This window comes from Rattus norvegicus, chromosome 8 (genome assembly GCF_021556685.1).
Source record: "Rattus norvegicus strain SHRSP/BbbUtx chromosome 8, alternate assembly SHRSP_T2T, whole genome shotgun sequence".
Taxonomy (NCBI): domain Eukaryota; kingdom Metazoa; phylum Chordata; class Mammalia; order Rodentia; family Muridae; genus Rattus; species Rattus norvegicus.
The window spans coordinates 126,723,975-126,739,957 of record NC_141541.1 but is presented as its reverse complement, the minus strand read 5'-3'; the positions used below and the strand labels follow the sequence as shown (position 1 = coordinate 126,739,957).

The window sequence follows — 15,983 nt, the reverse complement described above, 5'->3', positions numbered from 1 at the left end:
TGCTGTTTTTTTGCTGTCTTCCCAGCCATGTTCAGAACTTCTCAGATTCACATTTGTATCTCTTTCTCCCTAGATCTATAGTCAATCAGTATTCTAAGAAGCGTTGACATTACACAGCATAATTTAAATACCTGGAGTGTCCAGTGCTGTGGCCTCAGTGCTTTTAGAGCTTGGAAATACTGTATGTTATAAATAAATCATTTCACATTAATATTTTCTACTGAATATAATATAAATTTATAAAACTTAATATTATACTTGAATCTGTTTTCTCTTGACCAGAAAATCTTGATTCCTCCAGTATTAGAATAATTACATATTTTTCTTATAGAATATATATAGCATACATAAACACATGGACATTTAGCATGTATAGATTGAATATTTTTATGGTTATCTGAAGACACAGGCTATGGTGATATAGCCATTTTGCCCCATCAGTAAGGCTTGGGTTTGAGTGTGTAGCACGGTTGAGAAGAGTAACAGGCCTCAGCCTTCCCATTCCTGTGTTGCTTAGTTTCTGTGCGCCTGTGTGGTTTTTTAAGAGAATCTGATTTCCATCTTACTTCATACTTCCTCAGAGAAACATAGGTTTTAGAAGAAAATACCTCTCTCTTTACAAAGTGTCTCTCAGTGGAAAAGAGGTTCAGGTGTAAACCTTTGTACTTTTTGTTGAATGAGCATGCCTTGCTGTGTTCCTGGGTGCTGCTAGGGTGACCGGAGGTTCGCAGAAGTGGAGATGTCCCCTGCGCTTCCGTGAAGGTGGTGCACAGAGTAGCTCAGGTGTATTAGGAGCCAGCCCTGCTGTCTGATGCTTTCAGCATAGCCAGAGTCACCTTTTTGTTTCACTTCCATTAGTGACACTGGAGAGACTGGATTGCTTTGTTAAAGGCCCATTTCATATGATGGTGGCTAACACCAACCGCCTGTCAAGATGGTGGTCAAGCGTGGTTCTTTTCAGTATGGACAGATGTGGGAACCTTAGGTAATATTGAATCTTTGTTGTTGATCACCTAGAGCATCATTGTCTTTATTTGTGATTTATAAATATGTGTAGTAGAGTGTTTTTCATGTTTTGAAAAAAGTTTCATGATGAATGGAAGCATCTATTTAATTCTCATCACTTCTCTGTGTGCTCACCCATCTTTTCTGCAGCTTTATGCACATTAACTGCCTCAATAAAGGATTCCTGTTCCTCTCTCTGTGACCCTGATCACAGGCAGCTTGGATGTGGGAAGGATAAAGTATTTTTTAACTTGCTCTTGTCTCTCTTGTCTCTTAGGTTTCCTGGGTCAGGGTCTGATTTTTTTCCAACCTAGCCCTAGGATGCTTTATGCCCTAGTCCATTGCTCTTTATATAATTACATGTATTTTTTATAAGTTAACATCTTAATATATATTTAAATATTAAAAGTTCTACATTTTTTAAGATGGTAAAATCTTTTACTATTATAGAATAAACGTTTTTGTTTTTTTTTTCTCACAAAGCCACTAGGAGCTTTATTTTTAGAAACATAGATGGTAACACAAAAGTATCTCCCTAAAGAATGTTTTTGCTTTTAACTGCTTAAGTGAACAAACTAAATTCAGACAGAGCTTTAAGAGAAGTAAGCCTTTATTTCCATCTTTCTCAAATTAAGCAGGCTGACTTGGTGTGAGGGGCTTAGTCGAAGAGACCGAATCCCACGTCCTCATCGGATTCCTCCGACTCTTCCTTTGCTTCGGCCTTGGCTGGGGCAGCAGCAGCTGCAGGAGCAGCAGTGGTGGCAGCAGCCACAGGGGCCGCAGCCGCAAATGCAGATGGATCAGCCAGGAAGGCCTTGACCTTTTCAGCCACTGAGAAGGTGTAGTCAGTCTCCACAGACAAAGCCAGGACCCTCTTGTATCCATTAATGATGGAGTGAGGCACTGAGGCAACAGTAGGGTAGCCAATCTGCAGACAGACGCCGGCCACATTGCAGACACCCTCTAGGAAGCGAGAGTGCAGGGCCTGCTCTGTGTGTCCAGCACCTCTGGGCTGTAGATGCTGCCGTTGTCAAACACCTGCTGGATGATCAGCCCGAAGGAGAAGGGGGAGATGTTCAGCATGCTCAGCAGTGTGGCTTCGCTGGCTCCCACCTTGTCTCCAGTCTTTATCAGCTGCACATCACTCAGGATTTCAATGGTACCTCTGGAGATTTTAGTGGTGATACCCAAAGCTTCTTCTCAGGCCCCAGACCAGTGTTCTGAGCAGGCACAGTGACCTCACATGGGGTGATGGCACCGGCTCGAGCAGCAACTGGCACTTTATTGGCCAGCATCATGTCCCTAATCTCTTGAGGTCCTCCTTGGTGAACATGAAGCCCACGTTCCCCCGGATGTGAGGCAGCAGCTTCTTCAGAGCTCGGTTGTTCTCCAGGTGGCCCCGGATGGCCTTGCGCATCATGGTGTTCTTGCCCATCAGCACCACAGCCTTCTCGCGGAGGGACATGCGGATCTGCTGCATCTGCTTGGAGCCCACATTGTCTGCCCCCACAATGAAGCCTTTTGGGTAATCATCCAAAAGTTGGATGATCTTAAGGAAGTAGTTAGACTTCCAGGTCACCCTGTCTTCCCTGGGTATCACAGCGATGCGTCAGGGATTGCCATGTGGGGTTTAAAGATGATGTCACTCTAATGAGGACGCCTGGCGAGAGCTAGAATAAACGTTTAAACTTAATAGGTATATTAAGCAATATTTAGAAAACAAAAAACTAAAACTACATTTACCATATACATACACACATATATACATATATTTTTTTATTTACATTAAGGAATTTTATTCTGATATTTTCAGCAATAAGAAAAACACTTTATATGTTTAATTTAAATTATTTTTAATTGGTTTTGTTTTTGAGGTAGTCTCTGTGTAGTGTTGGCATTTATTGGATTCTTATAAATCTTTAGAACCATTTTCTGTCCAGATACCTGCCTCTGCAGTTTGTTAGTGCCACTCTGCAGTGTAAGATCGCTAAAGATCCAGGCGGCTGGGGCTATGATGTCGTCCTCTGACCTCAGTCCACTCGTGTGCATCATGTTCATACATGTACATAGGAATGAAAGGACTCCAAGTGCTTAGGGAAACTTCGGAGAGGAAGGAAAGCCAGCATCTATACATCTAGATGGGCTTAGAACCATCCTTTTCTTCGTCATATTCTTAGAGATGAAAATATGGGTAATACCTTTGCTTAAGCAGGACCCAGTAAAATATCTGACTAATAGTGATATGCTTTGCGTGTTTAATCAATATTTAGGAGTTTTTTAGCTGTTTGACACCTGTTGGCTTATTATGGAATACTGATCTAAGCAAATTGTGGGCTCTTTTAAAGCTCAGTGACTCAGAAACATCTTAGGAATGGTGGTCGTCATTACTGGTTGAGGGCATAGTTCAGTGGTAGAATGATTGTCTAGCATGCGCAATCCCACGGTTCAGTCTCCAATCCTGTCAGAAGAAGAAAAATAATAGGGAAGTTTTAAAGGAGTTTGTTTTTAAAACCACGTCTTTCCATAAAGGTAAAGCGAGGAGAGCGTTGTGTTGTCAGTTCTCAAGATTGAGTTCATTGCCAGATTAACAGGCGTCTTAGTGCTGCAGCTGCTTCGCTGCTGTTCACATCGTTAGTTCCTCTAAAATGTCTTTACATTCTTTTACTTTTATTAGCTGTATTTATTTATATGTATTAGTGTATCATGTGTGTGCAGTGCCCGTAGAAGTCAGAAGAGCACATTGGCTCCCCTGGAACTGGAGACAGTTGTGAACCAGCATGTGGCTTCTGGGGACAGAACCTAGGCTCTGTAGGAGCAGCAAGTGCTCTTCCCCCTGAGCTGTGTCCACACTGTACTGGTGTTAGCATGACTTCCTTGGACAGCTCATGTTCTGCATTGCTGTCCCTCCTCACTCAGGTTGTGATGGCACACAGATTATTTGGGGAGCAGAAGAGCTATACTTTTAACTTTTTGCTTTGTTACAAAATTTGTACTAAATCTCATTTTTTAGTATTTTATTTGCTTTATTTTAGAAATGCTTGGATTTTATTTTATTTTATTTTATTTTATTTATTTATTTTTTTTTTGAGATAGGTTTTCATATAGTATAAGGCTGGCCTTTTCCAACATGGTGTATACTGAGGCTGACCTATTCATTCAGTCTCCAGTGCTGGATTACCAGAGGCCGCCATACTAGGTTTATGCATTGCTGGGGATCGAACCCAGACTCAGGCCTGCTAGGTGAGCATCTCACCAGGTGACAGGCACATGGAGTTTGATGGGCAGCGCTCACCAAAGTGTGTAGGTTGTTACAGTGTCTTTTAAGATGCGACTTCTTGGGCTCATATTTATGTAATTATAGCTTATGGAGTCGGGGAGTCCACTGCTTCTCTTTTGTTGTTGTTTGCTTGTTTTTACTAGCTTGCATGTTAAAGTTAAAACACTTGAGTTTTCTCTGTACACTATTCCTTGCAGATTGTGGTTAAGGACGAGATAGAGTGCACACTCCTACAGCTGTTCCCCTAATCCCTGCTTTAGTTAACTGGGTTAATTGACTGGGTCCAGTGATAGTCGTTAGTCTCTTTCACTTACCATATTAACCATCTTTCTCATGAAAACTTCTCTGTAACTTTAATGTTTGAGAAGATTGTATGGATTAAATGCCATATGCTGTTGAATAAATCAAGTGGATAGCTCTGTGTTGTATATGTTCTTGCTAATTTTCATGTCAACTTGACACATTAGGGCCATCTGGGAAAAAGGAATCTTAATCTAAAAAATGCTTCCATAGGATTAGCCCATCTCTCTCTCTCTCTCTCTCTCTCTCTCTCTCTCTCTCTCTCTCTCTCATCCTGTCTTTTTTTCTCTTGAGATATGGTGGCTGTGTGTAGCACTGGCTGTCTTAGAGCTCATGTGTGTAGACCCTGAGCTCAGAGACCTGTCTGCTTCTGCCTCCCAACTGTGGGATAAAGGCCTGTGCCACCGTGGCTGACATATGTATCTTACTTTGTAGCATGTTCTGATAATAATATAATAGGATTTATCAAAGTTTCATTTAATTGTTTTATGGTGTTTTGAGACAGGAGCTCACTGTGGGCTAATCTGGAATTCAGTGTGTAGTACAGACTGGTCTTGAGTGTATGACAGACCTGCTGCCTGAGCCTCGAATGCCTGGAGTAAAGTGTAGGCAGAATTGTCAAATGAATACATTTTGTTGATTTTAAATTCTATCAAGAGTCTCCCCGTTTCCAGTCTTCATTTTAAAAATCCGTAAAGTTTCAAACATGGAGCTTTATCCTCTCACTCAATAGTTTCTGCGACCATTTTAGACGAATGAACGTATTCGGTCATGATTGGGTCACTTTGCTTCAGGGTTTAACATGTGTTTGGGAACAGAATGTCTCCCTGGGCCCTCTGAATTACAGGTTTATAAATTCTGTGTCACGGAAGGAAAAGCTGGTCTATAATAGTGTGCGAGGGCGTGCTGTGTAGCATTTAGAACCTCTCTGGCTCCTTATCTCTAGACAGTAAAGTCTCCTGCTGCAAGTCCTGAGTGCTGGTGGCCTGGCTCCCAGAGGCAGACTCTCACTTGCAGCCATTCTGCCCTCTTCAGGCCTCTCCACTCCCCTCCCCTCCCTTCATATGGCCTGAGTGCTGGAACTCCAGGTAGGGAGTCCTTTCTTTTTTTCTTTCTACTTTAAGCCTGTATTAAACTGTGTGGCTCTGACTGACCTGGAACTCACTCTGTAGACCCTGAACTCAGTGATTCACCTGTCTCTGCCTTCAAGAGCAGCCAGGGAATCACTTTCTGTTCTTCAGACACTCAAGTTCAACTTCTCTAGTCTGCTTTCCTTCCAAGAAGGTCATTACCCTCTTCCTTATGTTCTGCTCTTTCTTCTGGCTTAGTCTGGAGGGAATGCAGCCCACTGAGGCCTCAGGCTTGACCATCCCTGTGCTCTATGATGGATGTCTTCCGTGGACTGCTCCAGAGGCTCAACACCTCTAGAAGCCTTGTGCGGGAGTCAGTGCCAGTTCTTTTTCTTGGGCACTCGGGCTCTGTTGTTGTTGTTGGTGTTGTTGTTAGTGTTGTTAGTATTGTTATTCTTACTAAGTCAGGAGTATTGAGTCAGGGGATTATTTTGCTTGAGAGGGGACGTTTGAGGCCATATGTCCTGTAGTTGAGGTTGCTGTTGAACTCATTGCAACAGAGCATGGTCTTGGACTCCAGACCTCCTGCTGCACTTCCCACGTGCCAGGATTACCTTTATGAGCTACCACACCTGATCAAGCCATTGGATCTTAAGTGGGAGCTAAGAGAAGCTGTGCTGACAGCGCAGTGTTCTGGTTTTGGAAAGCGAGGCTAGGATGCTCTACCGCCAAGCTGCACCACTGGCCTCCTGGATTACGGTTTTCTGTGTATTTGAGTTAACTTTCTCAGGTGAGTTAATCAAGAGCATGCAGTATAGTACATTTTCAGTGGGACCCAGTGGCTTTATTTTATTGAAGAAAAATTTTAGAGAAAGAGGGAGAATGTAGGTGGTAAATAGTGCCTGGAGGCCAATGGAGTCCTTCCTGTGCAATTCCGAGTCTCTGTGGAGAGTCTGAGTGTGAGTCGTTTGGTTGTCGGTGCTGTGTAGTTTTAGCTGCTCTGCTTGTTGAGCAGCGTCGTCACCCTGAGCACAGCTGGAGCTGAGACATCTGGAGAGCCAAGGCTGCTGTTACTCCTGGGTTTACCTCTGCCTTACCTGGTTTATCTATGTACTTGATCATTGTGTTTGGGTTCTCGAGAGTAACAATTTAGAGAGTTAATCTCTCTCCAGTTCCAACGGGGATTTATTAGAATGACTCACAGGCTGTGGTCCAGCTAATCCAACAATGGCTGCCTGTGAACAGAAGGTCCAAGAATCCAGTAGATGTTCAGTCCAGCAGTCTGGATGTCTGAGCTGGTTTCCACAAGTGTGGTGCCAGTCTGGCTTTGCTAGCAATGTCAACAGCAAGCAGGCAGAGTGAAGCTTCCATGGCCTCATGAGTGGCCCAGATTAGAGGTCTGGGTTAGAAGTGGACCTGCCCGCTTCAAATTAAGGAAGGCCTCACAGCTGTGCACCTCCATGTTGGCGTTTTAGATAATTTGGATGTAGTCAAGTTGACAACCAAGAATAGCTGTGATTTTTTTTTTTTTTTTTTACTTTCCAAGTGTTTCTTCGTTGACTTGACTTGTATTTCCATTGTATTTTTACACTCTCAGTTATAAAATGCTGCACATTCTAATCGAGGTTGAAGACGTTGGTTTGTGATATTTTATACTGGAGTGTTAGTGAGCGGCGTGGTTTACCCGACCTTCATTCTTCAGAGATGACTGGATCCCACACTAACCTTTCCAAGGTCTCAGGACAGCTAAAGGGGAGGCTGCTGTAGCATTCCATGGGGTTAATCACTCTCTTTTTTAGGTTGGAATTTCCAGTTTGAAGCATCTGTATTTCCTTGTATTTGCTATTTCTTCCTTTCTTTCTGACATAATTTATTTTATGTGAATGTTCTAAGTGGTTTGAATTATTGAATGAGTTAAAATTTTTAGAGGGCTATGTTTTCTGTTTTCAGGTTCCGTTCTGGATATTATTAAACACATTGTGGCAAAGGGGGAACATAAGGGCGGAGTTTTGGATGAGTCGACCATCGCTACAATCCTCCGAGAAGTCTTAGAAGGACTGGAGTACCTGCACAAGAACGGGCAGATCCACAGGTGCGTGTGGCCATCTTCTCCTTCCTAGTGACGGCAGCCGTGCTTTTGTCTCCTGGAGGACACTTTCTTTCATTTATGAATTTGTTTTATTTCTGAGCCCTGTGCTGTTTGCATTACTAGTTTGTTTTGCTTATTATGGTGTGAATTATACAACCTATAAATATTAAGAAAGTGATAAATATTAAAGAACAAAACAAAAAGTAAGCCAGTCATGGTGGCGCATCTCTTTAATCCTAGCATTGGGAGGCAGATGGATGCCTGTTGAGTTTGAGGGCAGCCTGGTCTACATTCAGGTTTGGGGACAGCCAGGGCTAGATAGTAAGGCCCACTTTCAAAGAACAAGCAAATAGCGTTAACTATTTTAGTAAAGTTAGAAAATGAAAAAAAAAAAAAAAGCAGCCAATTTACTTTCTGCCAAGAAGACACTCACTGGTTTAGAATATTATTTTCCATTTTCTTTTCTGTTTCTTAAAGTACTTAAGGTAGTAGTATTTATATAATTTTGTCTCTAAGCTGCTAGGGATTGAATTCAGGCTCTTGTTAATGTTATACAAGTATTTTACAACAGAGCTATATATTTCTAGCCATTAAAAAAACCAACAACAAAATACCATATAAGCTTTTAAAAGTCTTGCTAACCCGCCCAGACTGGACTTCGATTCTTTTGCCTTAACTGTCTAAGCCCTGGAGTTACAGACACGCGCTACTGTGTCCATGCTGTCTATTGTTCTTCTCATTTTGTTTGTATATCTTTTTAAAAATTAACTAACTTATTTATACATATGAGTACACTGTCACTGTCTTCAGACACACCAGAAGAGGGCACCATGTGGTTGTGGGATTTGAACTCAGGACCTCTGGAAGAGCAGTCCGTGCTCTTAACCGCTGAGCCATCTCTCCAGCCCTGTATTTATTTCTTAATTATTTTTCCAAATTATTGAAAAGTTATTTGTAAACTAATACTTTTTAGTTAAAGCTTTAATTTTTTTCTTTTCATATAACCAGCCCAGTCTAGACTTAGTGCTGCTGCCTGGTCCAGGGGAGCTGCTGTTGCTCATGGAAATGGAAGACTTTTTTCCTAAGCCGCCTTTTGCTGCTGGGTAGGGAGTTGGCACACACAGGTTCTGTGGAGGATAAGGGTTTTTAGTAGCACTTTCAACGTTTTTATAAAGGATGCTTCTTGAAGTTTTCTCCTCTTTATCACTAAATGAACAAGCAGAAAAATAAATAAAATTCTAGTTCTAATGGATATATGTGTATATCTGTGTAAATAATAAATAGCATGTGTTTCCTGGTTTGTAACTGACAATATACAACCATCTTGACTTCAAATACCTGAGAAAAGCACCAGAAACAGTCGCAGAGATGTTTCATATTGTCAGATCCATCAGTGACAGTCGCAGAGAAGGCTCAGATTGTCAGGTCCACTTGGAACAATTGAGATCCTTTGGGAAAACCATTTTAGCCTTTATTTAATATTTACTCTTCCACAGTTTCATGCCCGTGTGCAGTAGTACCTCGATACTGTTCCTGTCTCATTGCCCTCTCACCCCTTTCACTTGACCCCTTGCTTGTTTGAGCATAGCTACAGGGTTACTTTCTTGATGGGAGTCAGTTAGCAGTGGCTCTACCACCTAGGAATGCAGCTCTCCCTTCTCTGGAATCAAATTGTTTGTAGCCCATCAAGGAAGCCTTATGAACCCTTCTCCCACCATGCTGGAAGGTTGATGGGGGCCGGGTCTTGTGCAGTAGCCACTTCTGTTTTAACTTTGTAGGACAGCATTCATGGTTTGTGTAGAGTCTAATGTGTGACAACACTCTGGCTCCTACGTTCTTTCCTTCCACTCCTGAGTCTCCCCAGAGTCTTGGAGAGGGTGATATGCATCTTTCCTTTTTAGAGCCGAGGACTTGCAGCCATCGATTGTTAGCATTTTGACCAGTTAGGAGTTTCTGTATTTGCAGTAATCCACTGCAACCAGCAGCTTCTCCACCACGGCTCAGAACATTGATCTGAGGGTATAAACAAATGTCTAGAAGTCTGACAGCATGTCCATTTAGGAAAGTAAGGCTCCTACTTAGGGCCTATGTCTGAACCGTGGCTTTTGACCAGGTGTAGTGCCAGGCACGAACGAGTTCCTTCTCTGCAGAGGGTATCAAATCCAGTCAGACAGTGCTTGGTTACGTCCATAGCAGTCATATATCAGCTGACGGATCTTGCCTGGAAGGTGGATGTTGAAGCTGACAGAGTAAGACAGTAAGACTGTTGACGATTTTTTTCTGTGTTTGATGTTGCTTTCTGTTGCTTTGATAAATGCCATGACCAAAAGCAGCTTGGCGTGGGGTGGAGTTCATTGAACTTACAGATCAGTGCATACATTTTAGGGGTGGTTGTGAAGGAATGCTGCTTATTGGTCGCTCGGGTAGCTTCTTTGCCCTGCCCAGGCTGCCTGCCTTTATGGCACTGCCCACAGTTGGCCAGATTCTCCCATATCAATTAGGAGGAATAAAACTCCCTCAGGCAGTTCTTGGGTTGAGGTTCCTTTTCTCAGTTGACTTCAGTTTGTGTCAGGTTGACACCTGAATCGTGATATTCTCCCAGCAGCCTGCATAAGTGTTCTGTCACTGTGATAGCTGCCGGCGGGAAGGCGGCTTCCAGCTCACTTCCAGCTTGATTTCTCTATCTCCTGCAACCAAAGTGTATGGCATCTTCAGCAGTAGGGTTTTTTACAAAACCTGTTTATATGCAGCTAGGAGCATCTGCACCTACACCTGCCCATTGTGTGCCTGCTTGGTTCATGGAGAGGATGTCGTAGTCCCTGGAACTGAAGTTACAGGTTCTTGTGAGTTGCCTGATTGTGGGTGCTAGTGACCAGACTCGGGCCCTCTGCGAAAGTAGTGTGCACTCTTAGCCATCGAGCCATCTCTGTTCAGGACTTTGGATACATCTCATTAACTTGTGGCCACCATTGTGCCAACATGAAGTCAGTGTTAACTGTAACTCCCTTGCTCTGCAGGAGTGCTTTTCCTCTCATGCTCTCAGCATATTCTCCCCTACTGGGTTGGATTTTAACAGTTTCACTGTATTGCTGTTGGGCACACACATCATTTTGTATGTGAATTCTTTGTTTGTTTCTTTCTGAATTCGTAGATTTATTTTTCCTTCTCTGTTTCTTTGGTTGACTGTTTTTCTGTTTTTTCATGAATGTCACCATGTTTGCTTTTGTCTCAGATTTCTGAGAACATTGTTGGTTTTTTTTTTTTCTTATCTGCCCTTTAGGTTAATAATTCTGTTTTTAAATAAAAAATTGTTCTGCTATCATAAATCTGCTTTTAGTAGGGTGAATTTCCCAGTAGAATTAGTAATCCTTCCATCCTTTCTCCCTGCCTCCCTCCCTTCTCCCTTCCACTTGCCTGTCCTCTTCCCTTCTCCCTGCTTCCTTCTTCTCCACCCCCTTCTCTTCTAGTGCGCGGTCACCGTCTGCTTCTCCTTCTAGTGCGCGGTCACTGTCTGCTTCTCCTTCTAGTGTGCGGTCACCGTCTGCTTCTCCTGTACTTTGTTTGCGTTCTTTTTGGTTTGAAGTCTGATGAATGAGTAGAGGTGTATCATAGAGCACTAGCTGCTGACCTCTACTTCCGTGGACGTCAGGGTGTATCTTTGCAGAAGCCTGGGGTGGGCATACTGCAGTGCAGCACTTTTGACCAGGCTCTTTTGAGGTCTCCTCTACTCTTTGTACACATCCTTCTGGTTAGCAGACGTGTAGTAGTAGCAAAGGCCTTTGTGTCACTTGAGCAAGTGTGTTTCTTCAGTGTCTGTTTCTGGTTGGACTGCAACTGCAGAGGATAGAGTTACTCTTTCTCTTTCCTCATGTCCAGTCCTCAGAAGGTGGTTTTTGTTACCAGAGCCACTGTGTGGATGTTGCCCCTACTTCTAACCAAATGAGTCTGAGGATCAGCGTTCTGGCCAGAGGTGTGTTGCTCATCAGGATGTAGATGACCCAAAAATAGCCCTTGCCTTAAAGGGATAAAAAACTGTTTATTCTGGAACCAAATGTGAATACTCGTGGCCTGGGAACACAGATTTAGGTTACCCCAAACGTCATGTTCCACTGAGGTAGCAGTGTCATGAAGTCTTCATAGAAACAACAAAGAAGTCCTGAACCAAGGCAGTTTTCTTTTCTTTTTTTTTTTTTTGGTTCTTTTTTTCGGAGCTGGGGACCGAACCCAGGGCCTTGCGCTTCCTAGGCAAGCGCTCTGCCACTGAGCCAAATCCCCAACCCGCCAAGGCAGTTTTCTAATTCAGTGGTAGACATGAGGTAGGTGTTTCCAGCAGAGGAGGGGACCTCAGTTCCGGTTTCCAGTCTCTTAGGTTGGGGTTGGTGGGAGCTGGTGCTCTGCTAAGTCAGTACAGTTCAAACGGTCTCGTCAGAGAGTCTCAAGCATATAGATCAAGCAGGGTAGGGGGCAGGCTGACAAGGGGACTAAAGATAGCACCAGATAAATTTGAATTAGGCTGGACCTGCAGTGTTCTGACCTCAAGACTTCGAAGTTGTAATCAGATAATCATCCGTGTGGAAACTTGAGGACAGGATGTCACTTCTTTCTCGGGGATTTCCTCCACACTGCTCTGCCTGCCCTAGTAGACCTAGGGCTCTCAGAAGTACTTTAAACAGATTTTGCAAGAGCTCTACTGATTACAGATTTTCTTAATTTTGAAATTTAAAGATTTTGAAAAGAAATCTTTTGTCTTCACCTTTAAAGGATAATCTCAAGAGATAGAGACTAAATTTATTCAGAACATTTCTCTGGTTTTCTTTGTATCTGTTTGTCTTTCTCTCTTTTCCTCTCCTATGCCTTTGCACGCGCGCACCCCCCACCCCCCACCCCCCATGCACACCAATATATACGTAACTGTACTAGGGAAGGGAGTCTTTGGACCAGAGACTCTGCTAAGCTGACAAATGTGCTTGTTTTCTATGCAGCTTTCCGTGTTGTTTGGAATGATTCCCCATATATACTGCAAACCATAGGCTGCTAATTTTTTAAAAAATGTTTTAATGATTATTTTTGTTTGTGTGAGTATCTGACATGTGTGTGAGACAGCCAGAAGAGGGCCTTGGATCCCTGGGAGTAAAGTTAGAGGCTCCTGTGAGCTGCTTGCCTGATACGGGTGACCTTAGTCCTCTGGAGGATTAGTAAGTGCTCCTAAGAGCTGAGCCCTGTCTCCAGTCCTGACTCTCAGTCTGTAAGACATAGCATGGGAGACTCTTAAGAAGTGTTGCCGCCTGGGTCTTCTGCCAGAAATTTACTTAATTGTTTAGAGTAAGGCTTTGGCATAAGCCGGTCAGTGGTGCTTGCATCCTTAATCCCAGCAGTCAGGAGGCAGGGGCAGGGACAATGAGTTGAAGGCCAGCCTGGTATAAGGAGTAAGTTCCAGAAAGCCAAAGCTGTTACAGAGAGAAACCCTGTCTCAAGAAACAAGACAAAACAAAACAACATCAACCCCCCGAAAGCCCGAGCACTGGGATAGCCAAAGGCTCTCCAGGTGATTCCGAGTGCAGCCAGGATGAGACGCCCCACGCAGCTTGGATTTCAGAGCAACTCTGAAATGCACTGTTAATCAGGTCTGAGGGAAAACTGAATCGGTAAACAGAAATGAATGTTTAGGAGGTTTACTTTTTCTCCTGTGTGTCCAATAACAATAGGTTTTCTCTGCTGAAGAACTAAACCAATTTGAGCCAAATTAAAAGTAAAAAAGGCAGGTTTCTTTGGGAATGAGCTCATTCCCAAGGTCATTCCCAGGCAAGTTCACCAACTTTGGAATGAGACCAGAAAAAGTTGAGGGCAGATGATGGTGGGCAAGTTTATTTATTTATCTTTTTTATAGATTATAGGTGAAGGAAAAAGAGAAGTCTATAACTTGCTGGGCTTGTGGTAGGGAGTGGGGGTCTTGTGTGGTTGATGGCTTCTGTGTAGGGGTTTGGAACAGATGGCAGTAATGTGCTACTGGACTTTTTGGCATTTTCTGTTTGGAGGCTTTCCGTGTGGGTGGGATTGGAGACAGGAATGAAGTCTGCAGGACCTTGTTGAGAAGTGGGGCAAGCCGGGACTCTGTCCCAGCATCCAGTCAGTTACCGTAGGTCTTTATCCAGAGTCTCCTTCCTTGTCTGGCCCTCTAGACTTTTGAGATTTTTGTTTTATTTTCATTGAGACAGGGTCTCAGTATGTAGCTGTGGCTGGCCTGAAACCTCAGGTAGAGCTGGTAGCCTTGCACTCACAGAGATCTGCCTGCCTCTGCCTTCTGATGGCTAGGATGGACGATGTGCGATCTCATCATGTCCAGGCTGACTGAAGAGCTCTGTGAGGAACAGTGTCTTGGTGATAGGGCCAAAGGTATGCTACAAAAACCACATGTGATGGTGGGTTTTATAGGGCTATGGAGAACACACAGGGAAATTACAGCCGGCTACAGGGTAAACTTGGCATTGGTCGTTAGTAATGACTGGGCTGTCTGTAGGCACTGAGTCACTGAAGGTGGGGATGAGCCTGGTTCTGGAATGTGGATTCTTAGTTGGCTAGCACTGACGTCAGAGAGTCTCATTAGGATGGACATGTTGTTCTCATCTCTATTCTCAGTATGCCCTAGTGCTCTTCCTAGCAAAGAGGTTAGCTTTTACACAGTGTTGGACATTTGCTAGTCTAGTTTATTTCTAGCTTTTGGTTGTGAATCGTTGTTCCTTTTAATCTCTTTTCAAGTTTTCTGTCAGCTGAAGAAAGCCAAGAATGTCTGTTGCATTCCTTTCACTTTTAGGTGGAACCTGTAACTGGCATGTGAGAACCCCAGGCAGCAGTGAGAGCAGATTAGTGTTGCTGTGAGGCACTAAGCAGGGCCAGCCCTCAGCCTGCACAGTTGCTTGGATCGTTTGGTACAGAGTAAGGCAAATTCTTCAGTCTGGTGATGGTGGTCCACCCCTTTAGTACTAGCACTCAAGAGACAGAGAGAGAGGCAGGGGATCTCTGAATTCAAGATCAGCCTGATCTACAGAGTGAGTTTCAGGACAGTCAGGGCTACACAGAAAGACCCCGTCTTGGGTATGTGTGTATGGGGTGGGGGCAAAACAACAAAACAAGCCCTTCAGTTGACAACTGTATTTGGCATCCTGAAAGGTCCCTTGTCCTGTTGCATGTGAGGCTGGCCTGGCCCCTCGAGTGCTCAGCGAGCCCTGCCACTCCTTTGCTTTACCCCTGAAGCCTCCTCTACAGATTACGTGTTTGGTCTGAAAGGGAAACGCAGACGATCTGCCAAATTAATCAAGAAAAATAGTGGCTTAGCACAAGGTTCTGCTGAAAGATGGACCAGTGCCTTATGGAGTACAAAAGCTTAATAGTGTTACCTACACAGGGAAGACCTGCATATGACTTAATAGTGTTACCTGTTGTACTTTATAAAAAACAAAAGGAAGGGGCTGGGAATTTAGCTCAGTGGTAGAGCGCTTATCTAGGAAGCGCAAGGCCCTGGGTTCGGTCCCCAGCTCCGAAAAAAAGAACCAAAAAAAAAAAAAAAAAAACCAACAACAAAAGGAAAAGCCAGGATATGTTTTGTAGAGCAAGGTATGGTGAGGTGGGAGGGGCCTCGGTAGACCCATGTGGAGTCATTCTGTCCCCGGGATACCAGCCGTATGATGGGTATGGTATAGAATGGAGTTTATTTAGGGCATGGGAAGGGGAGTTGAGAAGGGAGTAGAGTTAAGGAAAGAAAGGAGTGGGGGGAGGGAGGAAGGAGGAGGAGGAAGATAGGAGAGATTAGGGAGAGAAGGGGCAGAGAAAGTAAGAGAGCGAGAATGGTGCAAACAGCTACTTTTATAGTAAGCCAGGCCTACCTGGCTGTTGCCTGGTAACTGTTGGGCAGAGCCTAGAAGGAATGCTAACTTTACCTACACAGGTGAGGCAGACCTGCATATGACTTCTGCGTTCAAACAGCTCAAAATGGTGGATAGAAAAACCCTGGTATTCTAAATTTCACCAGATGGGACTGTGGGTACTGGGGATGTACCTTTCACATGGCACTGTGAGCATGGTGTTCCTCTTTCTCCTTTTGGAAATCTGAGACCATTTAACCACGTGAGAAATGTCAGATACATATCCCTCACACTGCCAAGGTCATGAAAAGCAAGGACACTCTGAGAAACTATTGTGGAGAGCCTAAGGAGACCTGGCAGCTAAATGCAATTAGCTGTTCTGG

The 15,983-nt window shown here is 43.8% G+C and overlaps 1 protein-coding gene and 1 pseudogene across 4 annotated transcripts in view; one reads left to right on the top strand and one right to left on the bottom strand.

Annotated features, from left to right (window-relative positions):
* The window catches only part of Oxsr1 (oxidative stress responsive kinase 1), an 89,511-nt gene that overhangs the window by 30,585 nt on the left and 42,943 nt on the right, over positions 1–15,983 (top strand). For all 4 annotated transcript variants that reach the window (XR_015626733.1, XR_015626734.1, XM_087562507.1 and 1 more), the window contains 1 exon segment: positions 7,603–7,744. Coding sequence is in view for 2 of the 4 variants with exons in the window: in XM_087562507.1 (XP_087418633.1) it covers positions 7,603–7,744 (142 nt within the window). In the remaining 2 variants the exon portion in view is untranslated.
* Rplp0-ps7 (ribosomal protein lateral stalk subunit P0, pseudogene 7) lies at positions 1,598–2,614 on the bottom strand (annotated as a pseudogene).